Source organism: Gallinula chloropus, assembly GCF_964237585.1.
Source record: "Gallinula chloropus genome assembly, chromosome: 16".
In the NCBI taxonomy this organism is placed as follows: domain Eukaryota; kingdom Metazoa; phylum Chordata; class Aves; order Gruiformes; family Rallidae; genus Gallinula; species Gallinula chloropus.
Window position 1 is genome coordinate 265,971 of NC_140101.1, and position 27,696 is coordinate 293,666.

General features: G+C 68.5%; 1 protein-coding gene across 2 annotated transcripts; it reads right to left on the reverse strand.

The window, feature by feature from the left end:
* Positions 1-27,366, reverse strand: SLC12A5 (solute carrier family 12 member 5; the record flags this gene model as incomplete). Of its 2 annotated transcripts, none has more annotated exons than XM_084271744.1 (26): positions 1-92; positions 502-635; positions 1,166-1,180; positions 1,498-1,685; positions 1,767-1,889; positions 2,048-2,155; positions 2,370-2,501; positions 2,584-2,753; positions 2,853-3,048; positions 3,776-3,944; positions 4,031-4,135; positions 4,269-4,388; positions 4,491-4,589; positions 4,904-5,022; positions 5,791-5,965; positions 6,613-6,670; positions 6,833-6,931; positions 7,772-7,939; positions 9,577-9,788; positions 9,889-10,130; positions 10,305-10,435; positions 11,471-11,525; positions 12,123-12,269; positions 12,471-12,602; positions 12,842-12,936; positions 27,258-27,366. In XM_084271744.1, the coding sequence occupies 26 exons, from the start codon at positions 27,364-27,366 to the stop codon at positions 1-3; spliced, it is 3,393 nt and encodes a 1,130-aa protein (XP_084127870.1). The 2 variants fall into 2 exon arrangements, with proteins under 2 accessions (XP_084127870.1, XP_084127871.1); XM_084271745.1 differs by lacking the exon at positions 27,258-27,366 and adding an exon at positions 20,146-20,197.
* Between the last annotated feature and the right edge of the window lie 330 nt (positions 27,367-27,696).

Genomic DNA, 27,696 nt, shown 5'->3' on the forward strand with positions numbered 1-27,696 from the left:
TCAGGAGTAGATGGTGATGACCTCCCGGCCCCCACCACGCACCAGGAGCACTCGGTCCAGGTGCTCTGTCAGCACTTCCAGGAACTCCATATCTGCCCAGCAGTCAAGGGTCACTGGTGCCATGGAGGAGCACGGGGACAGGCCCACGCCATCCCTGCCTGACCCCACTCCAGGAGAGCCAACCCACAGCACAGCATCCCCACGTTGGACCTGGGAGGGTCTGGCTTGAGCTGAGGGGCTGGCAGCCCCCCTCCCCAATCTCTGCCCACACAGAGCCAATGTCACACGGCCCCACCACCCACCCCACATGCGTCATCTTGGCTGTCAGACCCAGGGGTGTGGGGGGGCAGGAGGCACAGGGGAGGTCCAGGCTCAGGACCGGTGCCCTGACACTCATGTGCAAGATCCATCAGCCTTGGGGAAGTCACAGCACCCAGCACCCACCCTGCAGAGAGGGGTCTTCCCACCAGCCCCGAGGCAGGGGCCCCACAGGAAGGATACAGTTCTCATCCCCTTTGCGGTTGCGGGGAGGCCCCGGCATGTTCAACAGGACCAGCTTGGCGTCCTGGGACTTCTTCACAATCACCTCATTGAGCTTCACAGCCGTGTGCATCCTCCGCACATTGGACTGGTTCCTGGGGGCGAGAGCACGTGTGGGCACAGAGATGGGCACTGAGGTGGGTGTAGACAACCTCCAGCCCCACACCAGACCCAAGGGGCTAGAAGCTGGGCTGTCCTCCTGCCCCAGAGAAGCCCAAGCCTGGGCTGTGGTATGAGCTTGGGGCACAGTGAGCTTTGCCCACATGGCTCTGGCTGGCAGGGTGCCGCTCGGTCCCGGGGCAGCAGCACAGCACGGCGTCCCGGGGCCCGGCCGCGTGGGAGCGAGCGGGAGCAGACGGCGTGAGCGTCACCACGGGTGCCCCAGCCCAGGCGCGTGTGACAGGGCAGCACACAGCACTCGGAGCCTGCGCAGGGGCTGGCAGACACGGCCCCCGCCTGCCACCCGGGTGACATGTCTGGCAGGGCCCTGGCAGCGGCTGTCACAGCGCACCCAGCCGCCCTCACGCGCTGGGGCAACCCCCATGGCTCAGGGTGCGTTGCCCCATGAGCCACATCCCACTGCCCCCCACCCTGGGACCCAGCCCCCAGCCCAACCCGGACTTACAGGTTCTCCCACTCGCTGCCAGGAGCATGATGGAGCCGGAAAAGGAGAGGGAGAGGGAGAGAAAGAGAGGAGGTGAGTGCCAGGCGAGCATCCCGAGTCCCCACAGCAAATGCTGCCCAGCGCCCTGTCCCTTGTCTGCGTGGGGACCCCACTGCACCTCCCACCCAGCCCCTCTGCAGGGACGAGCTCAGGAGATCCAGGCTGCTGGAATTCCCCCCTCAGAGCAAGGACCCAGCCGGTGCTGCCGGCCTCTGCCTGCCCGGCTGGATGGGCAGGGATGGCCGGGGATGGGGGGTGTGGGTGGGATGGGGCGGCAGCATGCAGGGCCGTACGGCTTCATGTTGAAGAAGTCCTTGATGCCCTCAGGGCTGACAGGGCTCTTGCTCTTGTTCTTCTCAGCGACAGATTTCTCCTTGGTCCAGGTGAGATGCACCTTCTCGGGAGCCGTCTCCACCTCATCTCCAGGGGACTGGGAGCTGCTGGAGAAGGTGGTGGCGTTTTTGTCATGGATGAGCTGGACCTGCAGAGAGGAGAGGGGGGACAGTGGGCAGGGGCTGGGGCTAACTGCCTTCCCGGGACCCATCCTGGTGCAGCTCCTCACCTCCTCCTCTGGCTTCTCCTCACCATCGCCCACCTGCTCCTCAGGGACGCTCAGGCGCAGGCGGGTGTTGGCCGGGTTTTTGCGCCGAATGGAGCCACGGGACTCGTCTGTGATGCTCTGGATCTGTGTAGGACAGTGTCATCCAGGGGAGAGAGGTAGAAGAGGGCTTGGCTGGGCAGACCCCAGCCTGCAGCCCCAGCTCCCCAGCAGGATGAGTGCACAGAACTGCAGCACAGCCACCAGTGGGGCTGGAACCCCCCCAGGCTGCCCTGCATCCCTACCTCCCGCTCCCGCTCATTCTTGGTGAGGTGCATTTGCTTGAGGATCTGGGAACGCTGCTCCATCACCAGTGTCTTCTCGTATGTGTAGGCAGAGATGTCGCTCTCGTGCTGCAGGGGGTACACAGGAGCAACCACGGGGCAGGGTGAGCTGCACTCACAGCTCCCAGCCTGGCCCTGCAGACCTACGTATCCCTATGGTCCTACATCCCTTCCTGGGATGCTGTGTTCCCCCCTCGGTGCTCTGCCCCCACGGCAGGGTCTATCTGCCTTCTGCACGCACAGCATCCCTGCCTGTGGCATGTGCCACCATCCCAGCACTCACCATCTCCACCACCTCCACCTCGGCAGTGATGCGCAGGTGGTAGAGGAACGTGGTCAGGTCCTTCTTCATCTGGATGCTGTTGTCATCCATCTGCGCCACCGTGAAGATTCGCATCTTGCACTTGCGCCAGACCTGCGAGGGAAGGAGGTATGGGCACGGCCTGGGGACGAGAGGCCCTGGCCCCCCCTGCCCCACGCCACGGGGCCTGAGCTACCTTGTGGTGCCGCAGGAGGAAGGGCAGCAGCATGAGCATCCCCCCATCGTGGACAATCCACCAGACGTCGATGTGGCCCTCTGAGAACCGCTCCTGGTTGCCCGGGAACATGGCAACGTTCTTGGCCACCAGCAAGGCCAGGTGCCCGGCCGTGGTCTCTCGCACCAGCTCTGGGAGGGGGAAGGGCCACGTCAGCTGTGGTGTATTGCAGCCCCCCCCCCTCCCCGTTCCCCCCCAGCCTGGTGGAACCCGCCCTTGGTGGTGCCTACCGATGAAGTTCCTCCAGGTCTGGTGGTCCTCCTTCTGGCGCCAGCTGCGCGGCCAGCCCACCAGCACCGTGTTGTGCTGCAGCCCCCCCAGCCCACTGGACTGGATGAGGTGAGACATGCCGTCCCGCAGGTTGGAGGAGATCACCACCTGGCAAAAGCCCTTCACCTTCTCCGCTTCCATCAGGCGGCGGATGGACTGGTGGTGGGAGAGGAGAGGTCAGAGCCCGCAGAGCCCGGGGACGGGCAGCACGGCTACCAGCCCCAGCAGCGGCACGCTGGCCGGGCAGGCGGTGGGGCCCTGGGGTGCCCGTGTCTGAGCCCCACGGCAGGCTGGCGGCTCTGTGGGAGGGGAGGCCCGGCAGCGAGCGGAGCTGGCGCACAGCTCTGTGCTGTGCCGAGCGGAGGGTGTCCCCGTGCCAGCGCTCTGACGGGCGGCAGAGCGGCAATTAGAGTTATTTACTCAGGGAAATTATAACATGTCTGCATGGGAGAGAAACTGTTTGCTTCCGACGGCTTAATCTCATTAATGCGCTGCTCGGCTGGTGCAGAGGTGCGGGGAGGGGGGGACAGAGGGAGGGAGGGAGGGAGGGAGGGAGCAAGGAGGGCTCTTGCTCTGGCAGGGAAGTCTCTCATGTCCTACCCTGCCTGGCACCAGGGCCGCGGGGGCTGTGGGGACCTCAGGAGCCATGGGGACCTCAGGGGGTGCAGCAGCCATAGAGCAACTGGGGGTCTGCTCTGCACAGCAGCCCCTGGCTGGGCGCCGTGCTGTGCTGTGCCAAGCCCCGCAGCAGCTGGCCAGGACTGGGACCAGTGCCTAGCTGGTACTGGTGTCTGTACTGTCTGGGGAGGCGTGGGCATGGGCACCCATTGCTGGCAGAACCTGGCCCGGCACGGTCAGCAGCGCCGGTGTGAGCAGCTCTCACCTCTTCTGCTCTCTGTGCCTGTGGGTGGTTGTCCAGGAAAGTCCCTTCCAGCACAGAGGCCACGATGGTGAGGCCTTTACCAGCCTTGAGCTGCGACGTGAAGGACAGGAGCTGTGGGTGCACCACGTTCTGCTCCTGATCCCCACGGACCAGGACCAGCAGCTGTGGCCTAGAAAGACAGTCCTGCAGTCAGCGCCCGTGCCCTGGCCGGCCTCAGCCCCTGTCCCAGCCCCCCATGCCCCAGCCCGGCCTCACCTCCAGTTCTTGGTGTGCGGGGGACCCTCCTCCAGCCGCAGCAGGGCGTAGCGGGCTGCACTCAGGGACAGCCCCCGGATCCCATCGCCCCACTCCTTCTCCGCCCTGCGGGAACCAGCAGCACATAAGGGACGGACACAGCTTCGGGCATGGAGCACCACACCAGCACCCCAGAGCATCCCAGGGAGCCGAGCAGCCACTGTCAGAGCTGGGTCTGCAGCCTCACGACCGCCCTTACCCGCGGTACTCGATGTATTTGTAGATGAGGCCGGCGATCAGCATGGCCACCAGCGCGTAGTACCAGGAGCAGATGAACATCAGCGCCAAGCAGAGGCTCATGCCCAGGAAGGACAGGGTCCTGCAGAGAGCACCGCGCCGTCAGTGCCCCCAGCAGCCGCGCCAGGGATCCCCAGCCGGGCTGGCAGGACGCTCCATCCCCTCTGGTCCCAGCCCAGCTCACCAGTGGTAGTAGCGGAAGCGAGGCCGCCAGTTGGGCGTCCGCAGCAGCGTCTGCACCGCACAGGCCAGGTTGACAAACATGTAGCACATGAGGAAAAACCTGCAGCAGAGAGCCCAAGGCTGAGCCAGGAGCATCGGGCTGCACCAGGGATGCAGCCAGGCCCCGCCACACCTCCCAGCCCTGGGGTCACCAGTGGTGAAGCGAACCCCACCGACACGCAGGGGAGCTGGGGCTGTGGAGCAACCAGGCGATGCTGGCTTGAGGAGGGTCCCTGGGGTTCCCTCTTCCCAGGTGGGGGCATCCCCCCCCTCAAGGACCAGAGACCCACAGGCACCACCCGCCTGGGCAGGGTGAGGGGGCATGGGCCCGTCTGCTGCTCGTGAAGACGCGGGTGGACAGAGCATGCTGCCTACATGGAGAGGATGGGAGCCACCTCGTCCAGGGAGGCAATCAGGATCCCGATCTCGCAGATGCAGGCTGTGAGCAGCAGGGCCCACGTCGGCTCCCCATTGGCTTTGCCATGGCCAAAGACCTGGAAGCAGATGGGAAAAAGGGTGCGTCAGGGCTCCGAGATGCTGGTGCCACATGGTCCTGGGTGAGTGTCCTTGGCACAACCCGATGGGGCCAGACCCTCCCATAGACCCAGCCCTGGCTGGCAGCAGGGACTGGGTGCACCGGGACCTCCTGAGCGCTGCCATGACCTGGCTGGCACAGCCAGGTCCTGCCAGGAGAGTGTTCCCAGGGCTGGCAGGACTGGCTCCCTCTGCCAGCAGAGCAGACTCTGCGGCCCTCCCTGCATCCAGAGCAGTCACTGTACCCCTGGGACACCCACCTAGGGATGAGCCCCAGCTCAGCCTGGCACAGCCAGCGTAGAGCCCGGGTGTGAGGGTGGGGGCCGGGGGCGCGTGTCTGGATGCATTAGAGGGTGCAGGCGGCGCTCGCAAGAGCTCTGACTGGGGCTGGCAGGGTGAAGGAGGAAGGATAAAATTAGCCTGCTCTTCCCTGGGGGGAGCTGTCGGGTTGAATTTGGAGAGACGAGGTTGTGAGAACACGTCTTCAGAGAGCAGATAAAATATGAAGCGGCACCGCAGCGGGGGGAGGGGATCCTGACCTTTCCCAGCATCCTCCTCCCACTGACACCCCGGCCAAACCCACCACGGCCACCCCGCCAGTGCCGGGGGGACAAGGCCGGGGCAGCTGTGCCGCTGTGGCAGGTGGTGATGTCGGGAGGAGGCAGCGCAGGCCGCCGTGGGGGCCTGGGGCTCAGGGCGGGCAGAACCGGGCTCGGGGGGGCACCTACCCTGAGGAAGGGCACGATCCCATCCCTGGAGATGGCTTGCAGGAGGCGAGGGGCTCCGGTGAGACTCTGCAGCCCAGCCCCACACGTGGAGAAGAAGGAGCCGATGACAATGACCCACGGGGATGGCCACGCCAGGGTGCCAACCACCAGGTTCCCATTGACGGCTTCACCAAACCTGTGGGGCACCAGCATCACCCGTGGCTCTGTCCCGCAGCTGAGCCAGAGAGCACCAGCACCACGGGCAGGGGTAAACGGGACCGGAGATGGGCCCTGCCCCGGCCACTGACACCTCCCATCCCCCGTGGGGGGCGAGCAAGAGAGGGTGGTCTCAGGCAGGCAGGGTCCATCCCCCATCCGTGGCCGTGAGGGGACAGGGGATGGCGTGGGACGGGGGGGTCCCCATGCCCTGTGCCGGGAGGAGGCCGGTCACGGCTGCGTGTGGCTGCAGCCCGTTCCTGTTGGCGCTGGCGACCCAGAAGTGTCACCTGCCGCGTGCGCGGAGCAGGGCTGCCCCAGATAGAGCGGCAGCGCTGGCAGCCCTGCCTGTTGACAAACAAACATGCTGCCTGCAGCCCTGGAGCGGGAGGAAGGGCTGCGGATGTGCAGCAAAACATCGGGGGGAGGGGGGATGTCAGGACACATACGAACCCCCAGAGCTTGTTTACAAGTTCTCCCCCACCTGGCGCTCTCAACCCAAGGCCCCCGCAGACCATCCAGTGCCAACCCACCCACCCAGTGTGTCCCAACTACAGCTCCCCCCAGGCCACCCCTGCCCTCCTGGGGCGCACGGGGCTCCCCCCACGCCAGCCCTGGAACACTCACTTGTCGCGCAGGACGACCCCCTCGATGCACGCCCCGAAGAGCACGACGGAGCTGATGTCTGCCAGGCAGTCAAGGAGCACCAGGAGGACCCCCAGTCCCACCCGCCCCTTGCCCGTGGGGCGCCAGGACCCCAGCCCCGCCAGGCACCTGAGCGGGTCCACACGGCACATGGAACCCACCCGCCCACAGCCCCGCGGCCCAGACGAGCCCTGAAGGATACAGACCGCGGAGGTGGTGGCGATGGCCAGGATGGTGCCGGTGGGGATGGACTTCTGGGCGTCCCGCAGGTCTCCGGAGCGGTTGGAGCCGGCCATGATGCCTGGGGAAAGAGGGGACACGGTGCCACGGCGGGCGGAGACAAGGCCCGCTCCGGTCCCAGCCGGCACTCAGCTCACACCGGGCACCGGGCGAGCCCCGGCGCCGCGCCAGGCCGGGGAGCCGCACGCAGCACCCAGCCGGCTCCCCGCGCCCCCAGCGCTCCCCCCCGAGCCGAGCCCGAGGCCACTCGAGGATTAGGCTCGAAACGCTCGTAAGGCTCATTAGCCCTTAATTAGCTCAAGTAGGGACGGTGACTTCAGCAGCGGCGGGGACAGGCTCGGGCCCCGGCACCGCCCCGGGAAGGCGGCGGGAGCCCGGCCGGGGCGCGGCCCGAGGGACGACCCGCTGCAGCCGGGGCTGCCGCCGCCCCGCCCCGGACCCCGCAGCCGACCCCGCATCACTGCGGGCACCGCGCAAACACCGGGCCCCCCCGGTAAGGGGGCGACGGGGACGTCGTGCAAAGCGGCGCCCCGGGACGCCGCCGGTGATCGCCGCGCCTGGGACAGCCCCGGCGGGTCCCATCGGCCCCGGGACACCGGCAGAGCCGCGGGACGGGACCCGGCGGCGGCTGCGCAGCGGGACTGGGGCGCGGGGCGGGTGGGAAGGGGTGGGGTGGGGGGGGGAAGCTCCTCCGCCCCCGGGCAGCTATAAATACCGGAGCCGCGGGACGTCAGCGCGGCGCCGAGCGGCACCGTCAGATCTGGAGCGCGGGCGGCTGCGGGGGAGGCGCGGGATGGATCCGCGGGATGGATCCGCCCCCGCACCGGGCGCACGTGGGGCTGGGCGGGAGCGCGCCCGGCGGCACGTGAGCGGCGGCGGCACCGGCACCGGCGGCTCCCACCTGTGACCGAGGGGAAGTAAATGCCGACGAGCAGGGTGAAGTAGGAGGTCATGTCGCTGAAGACGTAGGGCTGGTCCATGTCCACGGGGGCGTCCGGGGGGCTCACGGAGGGCAGCCCCCGCTTCTCCACGATCACGCCCTTGGTCAGGTACGAGCTCCAGAGGTTCTCTGCGAGGAGGCAGGAGGCTTGAGGAGGCCGCTAGAGAACCACCCGCACCCAGCACAGCACCCTCCCACCCCGCAGCCCCCAGGGATGGAGCACGGGGGTGTCTGGCACAGCCAGGGTCGCTGGCATCTGCCTGGCAAGGGAGGTGGTACCAGCCGAAGCGCCCTGGCCTGGGGACAGGCAGGGTGGTGCAGGTGGGAGGCCAGGGCAGGTCTGTCCTGCCGCCGGCGTTGTCCCTGCAAGATACTAGAGCAGCTGACATGGGATTGCAGTAGCAAATAATTAAGAAGGTAATATAATTAATGCTGATCAACACAGGTTTAAGGAAAGTGGATCGTGTCAAAGTAACTTGATAATGTTTTTGATGGGATTACGAGTGCGGGACTGATGTAACAGGCTTAGTGTCCCTCCACGTGCTGCCTTGGCCACAGATCGCGGTGAGAAACTGGAGCAGCAGAGAGCAGCCACTGCCCCGGGCGTAGCACAGAGAGGCCAGCAGCCCTCGGCACGACATCGCAAAGGGGATGCTAAGCCAGCCCAAAGGTGCCCCACAGGGACCAGTCCTCAGCACCCACCACTGACCACCCCTCCCCAGCTGCGTGACCTCCCCTCACCACTCTCAGGTGACAGACAGGGATGGCCCAGGCACCCAGCTCCTGTGGTGCTCTGTGGGAACCCTGGAGACAGGAAAGCCCTGAGCTCGCTGTATGCATCCAGTGTCCTGCCCTGACACCCAGCCTAGCACTGCAGGAGCACCCGGCCTGGCTGCTGCACCAGGGAAGGGCTGAACCCACCCATGGCTCCACAGGCAGGGAAGCCCAATGGGGTACTGCCCTTCTGAGCCCTGACATCCTCCCCAGTGCGGGAGCATGCAGAGCAGATCCCGTCAGCTCCATCCCCATGGAGAAGATGTCTGCAAATGCCCTCTGAACGTGACACTGAGTATCAGCCTCTGAAGCCGGCTGCAGAGTGTGAGCACCTGGCAAATGTACCAGCATCTCTGGAAAAACAGGTCAAAAGTGGCTCCTCCCAACAAATTCCCGAGTTTTCCTGCAGCCCTGGCCACTCTACCAGCACAGCTGCGGCCGCAGCAGCAAAGTGTCCCCAAGGGACAATCGCTTCTCAGGAAACCTCAAATCAATACCAGCCTTTCTGAAGGCCAAGAGGAAACAGAGGGAGGATTTATTCCTCCCCAGACTCCGGGGATCCTTTGGAGCCGTCCTGCTGTGGTCTGGCTGGCACAGACCATGTGTGGGTGGCTGCAGCACCCAGCTGGGTCACACAGTGCAGGAGCCCATCCCACTGTCCGGCACGGTGTGAGCGTGGATCACGTGCCTGAGGGGCAGAGCAGCCCACAGCAGTGACTGCCCACGCACACTGTCACCCCTGGACCTGGCACTGCCTGCTGGCCCCCACACCACCTGCCCAGCATGCCTGTGGGGCCAGCTGCCCCCATACACACCAGCCCTCTGCAGCACTGGCCCCTCCACCAGCACTGCCCAGCAGGCACGGCCACTGCCCCCCCCGGCTCCCCTGGGGCTCATCCTGCACCTCTGTCCCTGTGCCCACACGCCCACACCGCTGTCCCCACCTCCCCACCCCCATGCTTCCACCCCCGTGCCCCCGTTCCCATGCCCACCCTGGATGAGGCCACTGGCTGCGCCGGGGATGCCCTCAATCTCAGTCACGTTGTTCATGGTGAAGTACTCGTCGCAGGTGGCATTGAGGAAGCGGGAGGTGCAGAAGAGCTCCCAGAGCTTGGAGCCCACCGTCTCGTTGCCCTCCACCACCATCTTGGTGCAGAGGTCGAAGCCGTGGCGCGAGAGGGTCCTGTTTCCCAGGAGGCAGATCCTGGAGGCAGCAGGCAGGCAGTCAGTCAGTCAGTCAGTCAGTCAGACCGTGCGCCTGTCGGCCTCAGCCCTGCCACAGCCCCGCGGGACGCCATACTCACGGGAAGCTCGGTGGGTCGAAGGCCGACTTGATGACACCAGCGTAGATAGCCAGGATGGAAAGGATGACACAGCCCAGGAAGACCAGGGCAAACTTGTTGACGTACTTGACCCCCACGAACACCACGGTGGCCATGCAGGTCAGCACGCAGGTGCCATACACACGCATGTTGTTGAGCATTGCGGCTGCCTCTCCGCTGGCGTCCTCTGCCTTGAAGATGGCCATGGCTGGGAAGATGTAGGCCTGGGAGAGAGTCATGGCATCACTGATCAGCTAACAGCCCTGCAGAGGGGACTCTGGGGAAGGGTCCCTCGGCCCCAGTGCAAAGCCTCAGCTCCCTGGTAGGCAGCACAGGCAGGTGAGGGCAGAGCTGTCCTGCCAGGACCTGAGCTCTTGGGGGAAGGACCAGACACATACCAGCAGGATTTCGATGGTGCCCAGAATGTACATGGCGCCGGCAAAGGTGGTGCCCAGGTAGAAGCAGAGCCCCACAGCCCCACCAAACTCAGGTCCCAGCGAGCGCGAGATCATGTAGTAGGAGCCACCAGCTGCCAGAGAGAGGAAAAGTGGGTCCCAGCCTGACCCCAGCAGCACCCCCCAGCCCTGCCAGGCAGCCTGGGGGAGCCCTGGACCCTGCTCCATCACAGAGCAGGATGCACTCCCCAGGCCCTGGAGCAGCAGAGGCGACCACACTGGCAGAGACATTCCCAAGGAGCCCAGGAGCCAGGTGTGATGGCCGCAGGGACACATGTCCCTGAGATGCCAGAACAAGCTCTGGAGCCCCAGGGACATGGGCCATGCCCTGCTTCATTCTCCCAGAGGAGCCCTTAAAGCCAGGCTGCTGGGATCGATGGTCCCACCGTGGCAGCGAGATGATAAATTGCCTTAATTACACCCTGCCTGCGCAGGGGCTGTCAGCACCGTGCCCAGCTCGGCAGACTAGCTGGGCCAGCGCAGCTCACCCTCCACCAGCTCCCCAGGGCTCTGCGGAGCTGGGCACACTCTGGGGGGGGCGGCTCAGGGGCACCCGCACAGCCAGACCCTGCCAGTGCCTCCCCAGGGGTAGAGATGCCACGCAGCAGTGTCCTCATGTCTGGCGTGACCCGGGGACACGGGCAGGAGAGGCCACCCCAGCACCCAGCCCAGAGCGCCCGGCACGCCCAGCTCCCCATCCTCCTGCTCGTGTCTCCCTGGCTCCCCCGGGGCCTCGCCAGTCTGGCGGAAGGAGGAGCCGTGGCTGGCGGCTCTCGCTGCCATCTGCACCTCACGGCTCTGGGGACGGGTGGCGGTTCCTGCTCTGCACTACCCCTGGGCCATGGGGAACCCGCGCAGGCTGGTGGCAGAAGGCTGGGGAGCGGCTGGCAGAGACGTCAGCGCTCCCGTGAGTGGCACGGGGCGGCCCCGGAGCTCAGCCAGCACGGCCCAGGGAGTGGGACAGCCATGGGAGATGCCATCTGGGAAAAGCCCTTTGCCACACTCAGACCAGCCCCTCTGGGGCACGGGGATCCCCACAGGCACCCGACCCATCAGGGAGCCAGCTCTCCTGGCCCCTGGCACGGACACCGACACGGGCTTGGCTCTACCTGGCACCACACCGTTGGTGGCGATTGCACTCATGGAAATGGCCGTCAGCATCGTCTGTGGGAAGAAACACACTGTCAGCAGCAGGCACAGCTCTGTCCTCGCTGGGACGGAGGGACAGGGGTGGGGGAAGGGGGAGCTGGGACCATGCTGGGACATGGGGCTCCCTGAGGCCATGCAGAGATGTGCCACAGGGCCCAGATGCCTCGGGGAGAGACAGATGGATGGATGCATGGGCAGGCAGGGTTGCTGGCAAATGGCGCAGCTGCAGGGCTGAGCCCCTTGGAGGGACCAGCAGCGCCGTGAGGGGCCACCCCACCCTGTACCTGGGGTTACTGTCCTGGTGACATGGCTCACTGCAACATGTGCAAGGCAGAGCAGGGGACCCCCTACCACATATCCCATCCCCCCCCGCCACAGTGGTTACAATCTGGGTCGCTGTTTGAGCACCATTCTGCTGCTGATTCCTTTGGGAAGCCAGAGGTTTCTCCTTGATGTAATTGGGGCAGGAGCAGGGGTGGGGCAGGGGCAGGGACATGGGCAGGACAGGGTGGGCCAGCAGCTAGTGCACCTCTCCACAGCCCAGCCAGGCTGGCTGGTGACCCCCAGACCCTGGGCTAGCCCAGCAGAGACCCAGCCATCTCCATCACTCACGCAGGAGCAGCAGAGGAAGACCATGCAGAAGGATTCCATGATGCCGGCGATTCCCACCACCCAGGTGAGGCGCAGGAAGAGAATGACCCCAAAGATGTTCTGGAGACAGGGCAGGTAGACACCCATGAAGGTGCCCATCCGTGGAGCCTGCCAAGGGAGCAGGAAGCCATCAGGACTCACAGGCCTGGCTGGCAGAGGAGCGAGGGGTCCCACTCCTCCTGCAACGCAGCCGGGGACCCCAGGTGAAACCACCTCCCTGCAAGGGCCAAGGGACCTGGGTGTCCCTGCCACAGCCCGCAGCCCGGCACTGCACAGGCAGGGGCCGGGAGAAGGGTCCATGTCCCTCACCTGCACTGGCTTCTTCTTGCCCCCGTCATTGTTCTCGGCCTCCTCGTGCTCCCGGCTGCCCTGCGGCAGGTTGGTGTAGTTGGCCAGCCCACTCAGCAGGGACGAGACCATTGGACTGGTGTCCATCTCCTCCTGTGGAGAGCACAGCCCCAGGCCGTCAGGACAGTCACTTGGGACCCCAGCCAGCTCTGGGACCTGGGGACTCAGCCAGAAGCCACCCCACTGCCTGCCCACCGGGCACAGCTGTGGCAGCTGGGGGACCCTGGCCTGTGTCCCAATGCCCAGGGCATGGCCCAGGGTGCTGTGGGACAGCTTCCCAGCTCAGCTCCCGCCCCAGGCACCCTCCCTGCCCTGCTGCCCGTGTGCCCTACCTCAAAGAGGGCCATGTTCTTGCCGTCATACTCTTTGCCCTTCTCCAGATCTGTGCTGTTGATGAAGGGGCTGCTCTCCTTGGGATTGCCATCGCCTGCAGAGATGCCACCGGGTCAGCCCTCACCCCAGCCCATGCTGGGAGAGCACCTACCCCACAGGGCTGCTGCTGCGAGGGGCTGGGAATGCCCCCCAGCTCCCGCAGGAGTGTTGCTGGGGCCACGGGTACCATGTTCACGCCCGATCCCAGTTGGGAAGGGCATGTGTCCCAGCCACCCGCATTCCCTCTCGTGCCACGTGCAGGCAGGGGCTGCCTGTCCCCAGGAGCCACGCACTGCCCTGCCCAGCCCTGCCCTGCCCAGCCCTGCCAGGCCAGCGCGTGGACCCACCGGAGCACATCCGCGCAGTGAGGCGAGTGGTGTGGATCCAGGGGGAACCCTCCCAGCGGGACGGCTGGCAGCAATAACTCATGGCGTGGAGCGCGCCGGGGCTGCCCGCAGCTCTGCGTCTGGAGGGGCAGGACCCGGCCGGCTGCTCAGCGCAGCACCGCAGAGGGGGACAGTCCTGGCGTGGAGCCTGGGACGAGCAGCCGGCTGTTTGGTCCTGTTCCCCGACACGCAACACGGGAGCCGGGGCTGCAGCCACGCCGGCTGTGCCACCAGGCAGGGAGGTGTCCGGCGGTGCCACCTCCAGAAGCCGGCACCGCCGCTCGCGCCAGGGGCAGCGGCTCGGAGCAGGCAGAGCTGCTGGGACGGGGCCGCGGCTGTCGCTGCGTTAACGACCTCGTGCAGAAGAAACCCGGAGTCGGCTTAATAGCAAGGAAAACAGCCGAGCTGCAGAGCAGCAGAAATAAATCAGGCTGGAAATGGAGCGGCAGTGAGGATGGTGCTGCCGGAGCTGCGCAGCCCTGAGTGGAGGCCCAGAGAGGAGGGGGGCAGGGGCCATGCGGGGCCAGGGAGCCAAAGGACATGGTGCTGGGCAGAGTGGCTTGGCAGACGCCAGCCCCTGCAGCACAGGGAAACCCAGGCAGCTGGGCTGGTCCTGGCCTTGGGCGGGAGGAGAGGGGCACCCCGCCACGCACCCCTCCCCACCACCATGGCCCTGCAGCCAGGGCAATCACACTCCCACGGCAGCAGCAGCACTGCCCAGGCTGCCTACGCGAGCAGGGCTACAGAGCTGCTCTGCACCTCAGACCTGGGTCAAGAGTTCTGCTCCCCACCAGCCTTGAGTGCAGAGCCCGGGAGTGCCCAGGAGCACAGGGACAGCTCAGGGGCCACCCATGGGCCGGAGCGGTACAGCCACCCACACACCACGACAGCCCTGGGACAGACCCCGCGACCGTTTGGAGCCGCCTGGTCCTTTGCAGAGCGGCTGCCTCCTGCCAGTTGACTCATATTCGGGATCCTGGGAGTCAGTTTGCCTGTGTGCAACGGTGATTCACCATCTGCAATTTCCCCGGCAGCCGCGGCGCTCCTGGCTGACCAGGAGGTGAAGCCCCAAGCGCCACAGGTGGTGCTGACCCCTGGGCTGGCCCCTGGCCTCCAACAGCCCCGGGCTCCTCCAGCATGGGGCAGCGAGGTGGCAGTGTCCCTGGGGGTGCAACCAGACTGCAGGGCAGAGCCCAGCAGCTTCTCCTGGACTGGAATGGACATGGTGGCGGCACCAGAACACCCTGGCCCATGGAGTCCAGATGGCCTCGCTCCAGAGCCACCTGAGACATATGCCTGGCACTAAGGCCCACACCGCTGGCATGTGCCCTGCCCCATGTGCCCCACTGAAGAGGGTGTGGGGGGGTTCTCAGTGCAGACCCAACATTCTCCTTGCTGCAGGTTTGGTCTAAAGTGATGCACTCATTGCTTATTAGGTAACAGCAGTGGCACGGGCTGGCACCCATCTGCTCACCATGGCTTTGACCCACACCAGTTCCAGGGACTGGAGGGATGTGAGATGTCCAGCCAGTGGGGACACCCTCCGTGATGACAGCAAGGCCCATCGCAGCACACAGGTGCAAGGGTGCAGGACAGGGGGTGTCCAGACCTCACCCTAAGCCCCGTGGGACAGAGGGGCCTGGGCGGTGCCTCGGGGACGCAGGGGTGGGGGCAGCCCGGCAGTGGGGACATACTCGAAGCCTGGCGAGGCCCTGGGACCCCACGGGGAGCGCGGAGCCCGCGGGGGCTTCGCATCACCGCCTGGTACCCGGCCGACGACATCACCGTGCTGGTTTCCATGGCAACGGCGAGCCACGGCCGCCTCGGCTCCCGCTCTTATGTAACGGCGCAGGCGGCCGGACTCCGGCCCCGCACGGCACCCGCGCCCCGACACACCAGCACCCGCTGGACGGCGCGGCCGGGACCCCCGGCCCCCCCCCAGCCCGCCCCGACCCCACGGGACCGGCACTGCCCGGCTCCACACGGCAGACAGCAGCAGCACCCCAGGGTGCCCAGGCTCCGACCCGCCGGCGCCACAACAGCACCCCCAGACCTCTCGACCCACCCACCCCCGGCCCCGGCACCGCCCCTCCCCGGTACCGCAGGGGCCGCGGCCCGGTGCCGGCATCACCCGGGCTGCCGGGGCCGGCCCGGGGCACGGAAGCCCCTCTCTTGGTGGTGCCGCCGGGAGAAGCGGCACCGGGAAGAGGCCTCGGGACGTGGGGACACGGGGGCTCGCGGGCGGCACAGCTCCGGCGGCCCCAGGCCACGGCGCAGAGGGACCCCCGGCCACCCGCCTCGCCCCCCCCCGGCCCCCGCAGGCTGGCGGGAGTTCAGTGCCAGGGCCGCGGGGTCCCGGTGACGATGCGCTCCCCGCTCCTGCCGGAGACCATTTTGCCGCAGAGGGGCTGGTGCAGCCTCCCCCCGGCAGCTGCCACAGGGTCTGCGCGGGCAGAGGCGGGCAGGGGCACCGCAGCCCGTCCCGGGCAGAGCCCACCCCGGCCGCTGCCACCGCCAGCCCCTGCCCGGCGGGGTGACACCTCCGGGCCGTGGGGACACGCGGGGCAGCACAGCCCGGGGACGAGCGGCAGCGGGGCGGGAGGGCAGGACGGCGCCGGGCAGCGCCGAGCCCGGGCATCCCGGCGCGGGAGAAGCGGCGTGAGCGGAGCCGAGCCGAGCCGTGCCAGGCTTCGATCCCGGCGCTCAGCCGCACCCCTCCCCAGGGATCACTCAACATGAATCGGCCTTTTAATTTGCTGCGGCGGCTGGAAGGGCTCACGGCGGGATTGCTGGCAGGAACCCGCAGCCCCGCTGTGGGCACCGCACAGTCCCGTTCGCGGCAGGGGTTAGACCGACCCCGCCTGCCCCGGGCATCCCAAAGCCGGCCGCGCATCCCGGGGCCCGCGGGAGCTCGCCCGCCCCACGGGGCAGCGCTGGGGCTGCAGCACCGGCCACGATGAGATCTCCTAATGGCTTTTTACTCAGCCCTAAATTGGGTTGGGAAGCGTCATGTCCCTTATCCCAAATCCTCCCTAATCGCTTTACATGGCGCAGGGCACCGAGCACTGGCTGGGGGGGAGCCCGGGCAGCCAAACCCTCTGGGCTAATTAACCAGAGCTGCCGCCGGGACCGCTGCCTGCTCCGGCCGCGGCCAGCCCGTCCCCTCCACGGGCACACCGCGGGGCCCGGGCACCGGGCACGCTGAGGGGCGAGCCCTGCCCAGGGACAGCGCGCTGGGGCTGCAGCGCCAGCCAGGGACAAGGGATGCAGCAGGGGCAGCCCTGGCCCCGCGCTCCTCCCGAGCCTCTGTTCGTGCTCCTGCAGCACCCCAGGGCGCACCGGGTGCTGGCACAGGGATGTCGGCAGCTCAGGGACCCTCCTGCGTGGGCCTGGGCGCTGGCTCCTCCTGTACCACCCAGCCCCAGGGGCAGGAGGAGTGCGGTGGATGCTCACAGCACCCAGAGACGCCCCTGGGCTCCCCAGGAGGCACACAGGGCACCTTGACTTTTGCCAGAGCGTTCGACGGCACTGGCTGGCAAGCAGCCTCCTCCCGCTTCCCGGGGCTCTACCCGTGGTTGGCAGCAAGGGGCACCCCAGGGTGACCCCCAGCAGCCCAGCAAGCACATGGGTGAGCACGTGGCCCTGGCTGATGTCCCCAGCTGCTGCCGTTTTGCAGGAGCTGCTGGTTGGGGAGGCCACGGGGCTGTTTTGTCATCCCTGGCCATTAAGGGGACGTGGCCACACATCCACTGGCCTGACCCTGGACTGCTGGCCTAGAGTACCTAAGGCAGATGGGGACAGCCAAGGTGGCTGGCACCTCTGCTCCCACTCAGGCTTCCTTCTCCCCTGAGCAAGGGTATCCGTCACTTGCCCCAGGCAGGATAACCCTTGGAGAGGCCACGGAGCCCCTGTGGCCCCAGCCGAGACCATGGGTGTCCGGAGCAGCGCTGGCTCGTGCTGGCAGCGTGCACAGCAGTGCTGGCTCCCAGCTGCAGCACGGGGTGGGGCAGGGGGCAGTTGGATACTCCCCCAACCTTGGGGCTGCACATTGCCCCTCCAGCCAGCAAGCACACTGAGTGGCCTTTTGGGCTGGATTCTTTCACTGCCTGACCCAAATTGGACCAACTGCTACTTCAGACCTATCCTCTTCCTTCCTAAACCTGGGATTATCCTCCCTTTGATCAGCCAGCCCTGCAGGCGCAGGATTTCCAGCACAGGCACTTTGGCTGGCTGCATTTAAACAGCTTCCCAGATTCTCCAACAGCCCAAACCCTGCCTCGGTAATGGCCATGGACACAAGCTCCAGCAGAGCTCCCAGCCCCCGGTCTCCCCTCCCTGGGCAGCCCAGTGCCTCCAGGCTGGAGTGCCGGCACAGAAGCCTGCACTGGGGCTGTGTCTGACATTTCCACACCCCAAACAGAACGGTGCAAGCTGTCAGCCTGGACACTGCAGGAGCCTTGCCTTCTCCCCTGCTCCCTGCCACCTCCCCAGAGGGTCTGCCACCAGCCCAGCCTTTGCCTGGCTGCCAGGGCTGGAGACCTTCCAGCCCTTGTCATGAGACACTTGCAGGCTGTCCAGAGCAGGGACCTGAGCAGGGCCACTGCTCAGCCTTTCTGACAGAAATGGCCCAAGTGGCACCCAAGGCTTCAGCGGCTCCGCTGAGGTCGGAAAATTGTCAGACGGCCAAGGCTGGAGCAGCCGGGATGCACCGGGGGGGCCGCAGGCAAGCAACAGTTCTGCTGCTGCCCCGGGTTGTCCATGATCACCTCAGCAGACCCTGGGCAGGGAGCTCAGTGTGACCCTCCGGGGGGAAGGGGGAGGGAGAAAAGCAATCCCCTCCCTCCCCCGAAGCAGCCACCCTGCCACCCTCAGCATGAGTCCAGAGGGTCCTGACATGCCCCTCCGCAGAGACATTCCCAGCTCTCTCAAGATCCACAGACCCCGCCGCCACCTCCAGCCCCGTGCCCGCTGACCCACAGGGCGCTGTGTCGCCAGGCCCAGCTCCAGGGACAGTCCACCTGGTCCATCTGTAGCGGCACCACGTCCAGCCCCCCTGCCGGACCCCAGCCAGGCAGAAACGGCTGTCACCGTGCCGCCAGCACCGCCGCGATGGAAACGCGGCGAGAGGGACAGATCCTGGTGCTGCAGAGGGCAAGGGGAGGGCGGCAGCCCAGGGAAGGGCACGGCCAGGGGCCAGCGCGGCTCCCTCCGAGCACGGCAAGGTGCCCCCAGAAGACTCCTGCCAGCCCTGACCTTGAGTGGAACCGCGAATAAACAAGCAAATAAACAGGCTCAGGTCGACAGAGCAGAGTGAACACCAAAGGCTTCATCGTGGCTGTGCCCAAAGCCTCACTGCAGGCAGCCAGGGACTTCTGCAGCAACTGCCAGAGCCGCTGTCCCCTCCTGGCTGGGGCTTTCATCTGACCCCACGAGGGGACCGGGTGAGGGCAGCTGGTGAGAGGCTGGGGGTGTCAAAGAGTCACTGCAGGTCCCCTCGTGCACATCGCTGCATTTCTCTGGCTCCAACCCATCCCTGTGCCCGACAGAAACACCTGCAGGAGAGGGTGCTGCCTGGGCATGGCCCCATAGGGTCCCGAGGACCCTCCGCAGCATCTCGGCTGTCGGTGGGTGCTCCAGGGAGACCTCGGGCCAGAGTGACAGCAGTCGTGTGGCTGCTGCCTGGGCCCGGCGGCCCCGCTGCCCGTGGGGCTTCAGCCCCATCCCCTTGCCCGCAGCGGCCCTGCCCGCCTGCACTGCGCCGGGGCTGCAGCATGCCTGGCACGGCACGGCACGGCTTGGCAAGGAACGGCACAGCCTGGACCGGACTGGCAAGGCACGGCACGGGATAGACCGAGCGGACCGGCTCGGCTCGGTTCGGCGCGGCTCGGTACGGCACGACCAGGCTTGGCACGGCTCGGCTCGGTTCGGTTCGGCTCGGCACTGCAGAGCGCAGCGGCCCCGGGCCGAGCGGCTCCGGCCGGCCCCGGCGCAGGGCCTGGGCGCTTCAGCACCGCGGACAGCGGCGGAGGCACCGGGCGGGCAGAGCCCCCGCGCGGCCCCGGGGGGCGGCGGATGCGGGGCGGGGGCGGGGGGGGGGGAAGGGGGGCGGCAGCAGAGAGGGATGGGGGGGGGGCGGCTGACGGGGATTGGGGGGGCGACAGCGGGGAGGAATGGGGGGGCGGCAGCGAGTATGAGGGAGTCGGTAGGTAGGGCTGGGGGGGCGGCAGCCGGATATGGGGGGGCGGCAGTAAGGAGGTCTGGGGTGGCGGCAGCGGAGATGGGGGAGGTGGTAGGGAGGGATGGGGAGGAGGTAGCCAAGGATGGGTGGGCGGCAGCCGGAGGGGGGGAGGCGGCAGGGGTAGATGGGGAAGAGGTAGCAGGGGTGGGGGGGGGGAGGCAGCCGAGCGCGGGGGTCCCGAGCGGGCCGGTGCAGCGGTCACCGGGGGGTGCCCGGGAGAGGGCAGGGGCCGGCGGCCAGCGGGATCGCCCGGAGCGCAGCCCGCAGCCCGCAGCCCCCGCCCGGGAAGAGGCTCCCCGGCACGGCTCGGGCCCGCCGCGGCCGCTGCTCCAGCAGCAACGCCGTTTCCCGGGGCTGCCGCAGCGACGGGAGCGGGGCCGGGGCTGCGCGGAGGCGCCCGCGGCGGGGAGCCGCAGCCGCGGGCCGGCAGCGGGAGAGGGAGCGGGAGCGGCCCCGCACCGCCCGCCGCAGCCCCGCGGGGCCGCCGGTGCCGGCGCTGCCCGCCTGCCCCGCGGCGGGGTCCGGTGGCCGCGGCACCTCCAGCCTTCGCAGTCCCCGGCTCGGCGCCGAACCCGGGTCCCCAGCCCGGTCAGGGGCGGCCGCCCCGGGCTCGCCCGGCCCCCGGCCCCCGGCCCCTCACCTTGGCTGGCGCCGCCGTCGCCGTCCTCGCAATCGGCCAGGTTGTTCAGCATGGCGCCGGCTGCCCGCGGCCGCACGCTGCTGCCCGGGAGCTGCGAGCGCCGCGCTCCGCAGCCAGCCGCGTCCCCGCGCCGCCCCCCGCCGCCGCCGGTGGGAGGGGGCTGCAGTGCGGAGGCGCCCGGGCTCTCGGCTCGCTGCTGCCGGCGGAGCCCAGCCCGGCCGCTCACTTCATCACGTATGCAGGAGGCATTGCCCCCGCCGCGCGGGGAGGGGAGCCGCGGCAGGCAGGGGCGAGGCGGGGGAGGGCGCGGAGCGGGGCGCACGCCGCCTCCCGGCTGCGCCGGGCGGGGGGAGGAACTGGGGCACGGGCAGCGCTGCGGGCCCCGGCTGGCGCGGGCGGGACGGCCCCGCACCCAGCATCGGGCCCCGCACCCCGCCGCCCGCTCCCTGTAGCGGGCCCCCGGCTCGGGCTGTGCGGCGGGGCAGAGCCTGCGGGACCCAGGCGTTCCCAAGGGACGTTCAGGCCTGGGGTCTGCGCCACCTCCTGCCCGGGCAGCCCCGGCCCCTGCCCGCAGCGAGGCCCAGGGCCGGGCAGCTCCGGGGGTCGGGCAGTGCCCGCCACACCGAGGACCCCTCCCCAGGTAGCAGGGCCCCAGCAACGGGACCGGCCTGCGGCCGCCATCGTCCAAGCCCACCCCAGAGGGGAGAGGGACGGGTAGACCACCCAGGAGCAGGGTCAGGGGTCCCACAGGGGAAGCCAACCCCGCTCTGCCCAGCCGGGCTGCAGCAGCCCTGCAGAGCAGGGAACACTGCCCACAGATGGGAGCAGGCTGGGCCTGAACCCCCGAGTTTCCAGAGGGACCAGGGTCACACCGCTCCCGGGAACACCTCGGTGCAGCTCCCCTCAGACCCCCAGCACAGCAGGTCCGGGGTTGACCCCGGAGCAGGGCTGCAAAGGAGCCAACCCCCTGGGTCCTGCTGCCTCCTGTGGAGCCCCCAGGCCCTGGCAGCCTGTCCCCTGGCAGGGCTGCGGGGCTCTGGGCTGCCTTCAGGCGGGGGGCTGCCGACAGGACCCTGTGCTGACCCCTCAGGGCCACTCAGAGCACCCCCTTCTTTCACCCACTTAATCCAGGAGGATCCCAGAGCCAGAGCTGGCTGCAGCTCCCGGCATCTCCTCCAGAGCAGGCTGAGATCATGACAGCATGCTGGCGTTAGTTACTTCTTGACGGCTGTAATTAATTGTTTACTTTCTCCTGGTACGGGGCCAGCTGCTCTGCAGCGCAGAGGCTCCCCAGCCCTCACCTTGTGGGGTGGGAGGGCTCGAACCCCTCGCAGCAGCGCAGCTGGCAGCCCCAGCCCCTGCCCTGCCTGCTGCAGCCAGGACCCCCGGGCCTGGCGTCACCCAGGAGCCTCACCTGCACAGCCCCAGCTCCATGGAAAACGGTGCAGGACGGACCTCACACAGGGTGGGCAGCTCAGGAGCCGCCCCAGAGTGGGCAAAGTGCTGCCATACCCCACTTTGCTCAGCCCCCGGCCCCCCTCCCCACCCAGGACCCCAGCGCAGACCCTGTCCAGCTGCAGCAGCGCTGTCCCCTCGGCCCCATGTCCCTGGGCTTTGAGCAGGAGCCAGCGCTGGAGCAAGGGGCTGGCCCACTCCCAAGGGATGGGGCTGGCCCCCCGTGCACTGCCTGTACTGCCAGGGCTGCAGGCACGATGCAGCAGGCAGCCCTGCTCTCCCTGCTGGGTCCTGGGGGGGGTTGCAGAGCCCACCCCTGCACGGAGGCCGTGGCCAGGCAGGGGTCAGCGGGCCGGGGGCTGCGCCGGGCGCCACGCGAGCGGAGCTGCACAGGAGCCCGCGGCGCGTGGGCTCGGCACAAGAGGGATTTTCCAGCTAAAACAGATGGGGGGAGGGAGCACGTGAAAGACCACTAATCCCCTAATCCCTGGATTATGGCTCCATTTCAGGGGCTGGGATTTGACGGCAGCGCAGGAGGCTACGCTGTCAACTGCATTTGCTTAGGCTGTGCGGACCAGCACTGGGGAGGGGGGGCGTATTGGGGGTGTCCCCAGGGCAGAGCCAGACTGAGGTGGCTCAGCCCCTCAGCACGGCACTGACCTAACGCTGGCCTGTGAGCATGATGCCCTGGCACTGGGGACCTGTAAGTGGAGCAGCTTCACATGGCTTGGGCAGCACCCATGCCCTTGCGCTGCTTGCAGCCCCTCTACCAGCCCCCTTTCCCAGCACCCTGGGTGCTGCTGCATTGCCCAGCGTGCTGGGAAAGGGGTTCTGCACGGGGGTTGTAAGCAGGGCAAGGGCACGGGCAGAGGAGCTTGGGGATGGAGAGAGGCAGGTGGCTTTCCCTAGGCATGAGGAGGGGGGGATCAGCTGCAAGTGGCCCCCGGGCCTTGGTGCAGGCAGGATCCTGGCACGGGGCCAGGCACAGCATCAGTGCCCCACTTAACTGCAAGAGCTGCCCAGGAATGACGAGGGAGAGCTGCGCAGCTCCTCTGCCAGGCCAGGGGTTGGCATGGCACGGCCAGACCATCTCACATGTTGCCTCTGCACACCCTCCCTGGATGGAGAGTGCTGAGCTGTATGAGACCCTTAAGAGCTAGAGCCAGTTTTGGATACGCAGCATCCCTGCAAACCACCCTGTGCCACTGCAGCCCTGCAGAGCCCCCCCAGCTCATCCCCACTCCCAGACCCCCTGCACGTGCCATGTCACACAGACTCCGGATGGGGGAACCATCCTCACAGCCCTTCCCAGGGCAGGTGTCCCAGCAGCCAGATGCACAGCCCTTGCTTGTCCTGTCACCAGCAGCGGTCAAACCTCCCAGGAACAAAACACGTGCTGGAGGCACTGGGAAACCTCCCCAGAGCACGGAGCGGGCAGCCTGGCAGCAGCCCACCCAGGAGATGAAGGTGGCCGCTCTGCAGAGATGCCAGTCAGCACACTGCACCACCTGCAGCAATCCTCAGGTACCAGCAGCAGCCTTCCTGACCCACACCCTGCCTGGACAGCAGACCCAGCTCAGCAGGGTGCTCCTTGCAGTGCTGGGGCATCAAGAGCACAATGCTAGGTAAGTCCCAGGAGAAAAAAGAAGAGCTGGGGCAGGACAGACCCCAAAAGGAAGGGGACAAGGGGCAGGAGGAGCCTGGTGGCATAGTGGGGAGTGGAGAGCAGCAATGGGGCCACGCCATGTGATTTGCATCATGGTGAGCCTCACACTGCTCGGTCCTGCCAGCCCCATGAGCCCTAGGAGGCAGCACTTTGGTAGGATGGAGGAGTCTTGCTCACCCCCGTCTAGGCAGGTCACGGACCTACCACCAGCACTAGGGCAAAAATAGAGCCTGGAGGTGACAGGGATGACAGCTGGGACCTGCCACCAGCTCCAGCTGCAGGACAGGATGTGGGGGGATGGACGGTGTCTCATGGGGCTGGGAGCAGAGGCATGGGGAGCTGATGCAGCTGCCCAAGGCCAAGAGCAGAAAGGCAGCAGTGGGGCAGGGCAGGAGGCAGTGGGGCAGAGCAGGAGGATGTGACCTCCTGCGTCACGAGGGCCCCGCGCTGCGCGTCCCCAGCTGCCCTGCCCAGATGTCTCGCCGGCAGCACGGCTGCAGCAAGGGGCAGCCAGGCAGCCCCGCACGGGGAGCAGTCATGGAAGCAGCCTGCTCCCGCTGGGCCCCGCTCCCAGGCAGCACGGCCCAGGAGCCCCAGAGCAGCCTCCAGCCTCGCGCCGGCCGCAGCGCCCTGGGGACACTGGGCTGCCACAGCTGCGCAAGGGCTGGAGGGCACGGTGCCGGCTGAGGAGCCGCTGCACAGCCATTGCCGGCTGCTCCCGAAAGGCTCGGGAGCAGGAGCGTGGCTGGCCGAGGCGCTGGGGTGTCCTGCATTCTACACAGCACCCCTGCCAGGCCCCACAGCCTGTGCAAGCACCCCCAAGCCCTGGCACCCACTGGAGCACCCCATGGAGGGTTCAGTGGCATGGAGAGACCTCAGAAAGGTGCTGCAGGCAGCAGTCGGGGCTTGAGCTACCCAGCCCCCCTGGGAACAGTCCCACATCACCCTGTGCTGCACAGCCCCTCTACAGCACAGCCCCTTGGCACGTTTAACAGTACCCCCTGAGAGCAGCCCGTCTCCCAACAACCTGCCCTGCACGGCCCCAAGCTGGGGGAGCAGAGCGAGCTGGGGGGCCACAGCAGCAGGGGCTGACGGGTAGGCAAGGCTGAGCCCCCCACCTAGCACAGTCCCTGCAGAGCCTGCCCCTCACACGCACCCCTCTGTGCTCAGTGCCTGGTGCCTCAGTGGGGGGTTGCAGGGACCCTGCCCCAGCACCCTGTGGGGCACCCTGTGCCCCCTCACAGTCTGGGCCCCACAGAGCCGTGGCGCCAGAGCGGGTTGTCCCTGAGGGCAGCAGCCAGGACACAGCCAGGGTGAGCGGGGACCTTCTGCCGCCCAAGCTCACCCTCCCCGGCTGCCACCCGCGCCCACCCCACAGAACGGCCGCCCCACACGGTCCTGCCCACCGACCCCCCCCCCCCCCCCCGCGGGTCTGGAAGAGCCACTAAACTCTCCTCCAGCATCAGGAGCCGCCGGCAGGGATGACACCGGGTCCGGTTTCCATGGCAACGAGAGAGGCTCCTTAACCAGTTGGTTGCCATGGCGACTGCCGCCGAGCCCGGCTGCCTCGGGACACGGCGGGGCTGCGCTCCAGGGACGCCCCCGTGCCCCCCCCCCCCGTGCCCCACGGCCAGCGCCCCGGGACGGGCACCCGGCCCCACGGCCAGCGCCCCGGGACGGGCGCTCAGCCCCGCACAGCCGAGTCCCCGGGGAGGCCCGCCCGACCCCCGGCCCCGCTGCCGCGGGCGCTGCGGGACACCCCCGCGGGCCGCGGGCCTGTGGCAGCGCCCGGGCCCCGCCGGCGGCCGCGGGGTGTGGGGAGCGGGCGGGGCCGGGGCCGACACACACCCCCGGCGGGGGCAGGGCCGGGCCCGCAGCGCCCCCTGGCGGCGGCGAAGCGCCGCGCAGCCCCGGCCGCTCCCCGCCGCGCCCCCCCCCCCCGCGGGACCCGCACCGACCGCGGCCGCCCCGTCCCGATGCCCCGGGCCCAGCCCCGGCTCCGGCCGCGCTGCTTTAGCAACCTGCGCACGGACCTGGCGTCGCCGCGGCGGAGCCTTTCCTGCCCCCGTGCCCGCACCGGGAAGTCCCTTCCCGCGGCCGCCCCCAGGCAGCTCCCGCCGCGGGTCCGCACGGGGCTGACACCCCCCGCAAGAGACACCCCGAGCCGGCCGCCTGGGGCCGCCCACGAGCAGCACCGGCCCGGAGAGGCGGCGGCAGGGCGGCCCCAGGGCCCCGGCACCAGCCCTCCGGGCACCGCTGCCCCGGGGCCGGGCCAGCTGGCAGCGCGGGGGTCCCGCAGCGCGGGGGTCCCGCAGCGCCGGGCTCTGCCGGGGCAGGGGAACCTCCCGGCCGCCTGTGAGTCCCCGCGCTGCCCGGGCACCAAGCAGCATGGCGAGCTGCAGCCCCCCCCCCGCTCCAGCCCAGGACCTGCTCTGAGGTCCCGGGGCCTCCGCCACCCCAGTGCTGGTGATGGCTGATGTGTCTGCGCGTGATGCCGGGAAGGACCAGTCACCCGCCTGCGACCCAGTCCTTCCCAGTACCATGCTGGCAGCTCTGCCGTCCACAGCCCCATCACGGGTGCCCAGCCCCACAGGACCCCCTCCCAACCATCCCCAAGAGGCTTCATCTACAGCCCCGAGGCCACAGGGCGATGCAGAGCGTGAATTGGGGCCTGGAGACCCTCCCGCATGCTTCTCCCTCAGCATTGACACTGTCATGGCTGCAGCCATCCCCCCCGTGCAGGGCTGGTCCTGGGGTGCCGGCTGGCAGGGCTGTGCTGCTGGCTGTCCTCTGCGAGGGCGCAAGGTCACAGCTCAGCCAGCGAGGGACGCCATCCCCGCGCCTCCCCTGCCACGGCCCCAGCAGCGTGCCCACCCCAGCTCCCCCTTGGCCAGGCCTGCTCCTTGCCCAGCCCACCTGGCTCCCTGCGAGTAGATCAGTGGCGGAGCTGATAAGCCATTCCTGGAGGGCCGCAGGCTCCAGCTGCAGCTCCAGATTGTCACCAGTGGCTCAGCCCCCAGCACAGCCCATGGGCCTGGCCCAGCCGCCCTGGGATGCCGTGGGTTGACAAGTGACCCACACTCACCCGTCTCCAGGTCCAGCCCCTGGACACCCCACCATGGCCCCCTGGGCAGGGGGCCTCAGGTGTCAGAGCCCACTCACAGGCTCAGAGCCCGGCCTGGGTGTCACGGCGCCTGTCCGGCTGCTCGCTGCCTCCCACCAGCGCCCTTTGCCGAGGGCGCAAGGTCACAGCTCCGCACAGCGCGGTGCTGCCGTCGGCTGGGTTTCTGGGATCGATATGGCTCCGGTGACGGCACAGTCCCACTGCTATGTCCCCCAGGGACCATGAGGCGACATCCTGCCGGCCCCAGCACCCAGCACAGTCTGGTGGGCTGCTGCAGCCATGGGCTAGCCACAGCTTGCCCTCCCCCATGCCCTTGCACTGGCCCAGCCACAGCCCCACATTCCCCCCTCCGTGGCTCTCCAAGGAGCAGTGTGCATCTCGCGCCCCACAGCCGTACCCCTGCACCCTGACCACAATCCCAGTGGTCCCACCTTGCTCTGACAGACCCCCAGGGTGGGGATGGGGTAAGGGAGCTCACTTGGGAGTTGGGCAGCCCCTGGGGAGAGCCCGGGGATGAGGGGTCCTGCCCAGGTAGCCAAGCCCTACTCCCTGCCCCATACTCCCCCATTCCCTGAGCCCCACAGCTCCCTGCCAGCCCCATTCCGGGGTCCCTGCCACCTCTCAGGGACCCAGCCAAGCTACCACTGGCCTGGGGTGACTCCACACATCCCCGTGGTGTCCCGACAGCCCTGCCCTGTCCTGCAGACCCTCCCCACGGACCCTGCCTTGGGAGCCCTTCCCCACCGACCCTGCCCTGCCCCGCGGACCCTGCCCCGCTGGACTCTGCCCACCGACCTTGCCCCAGGGACCCTGCCCCACGGAGCCCCCCCCCGGTGCCCCCCCCGCCGGCCATGCCCGGGCGCTCACCTCTGCCGTCGCGGTCGGGCAGGCAGCCGCCCCCCGCGCCGCGGTCGGGTCCGCGGGCGGCCGCGGGGCCGTGGCGGGGCAGCGCGGTGACGGTGAACCGCCGGCTCATGGCCCCACCGCCTCCACAAGTGGCTCCGGGCCCCGGCGGCCGCCGAGCGCGGCCCCGCCGGGCGCTGACCGGGGTCCTAGTGCCCGCGGCACCGCCCGCCGCGCCGCCCCCACGGCTGCAGGGCCGGCTCGTCAGGGCACGGCATAGCACGGAACGGCACGGCACGGCTCGTCCTCTCTCGGCTCGGTGGGCACGGCTGGCTGGCCCGGCCCGGCCCGGCTCGGCTCGCCCCGGCCCGACCCGTATTCGTGGGCACGGCTGGCTGGCCCGGCCCAGCCCAGTCCGGCCCGGCCCGGCTCGGCCCGGCCCGGCCCGTCTCGATGGGCACGG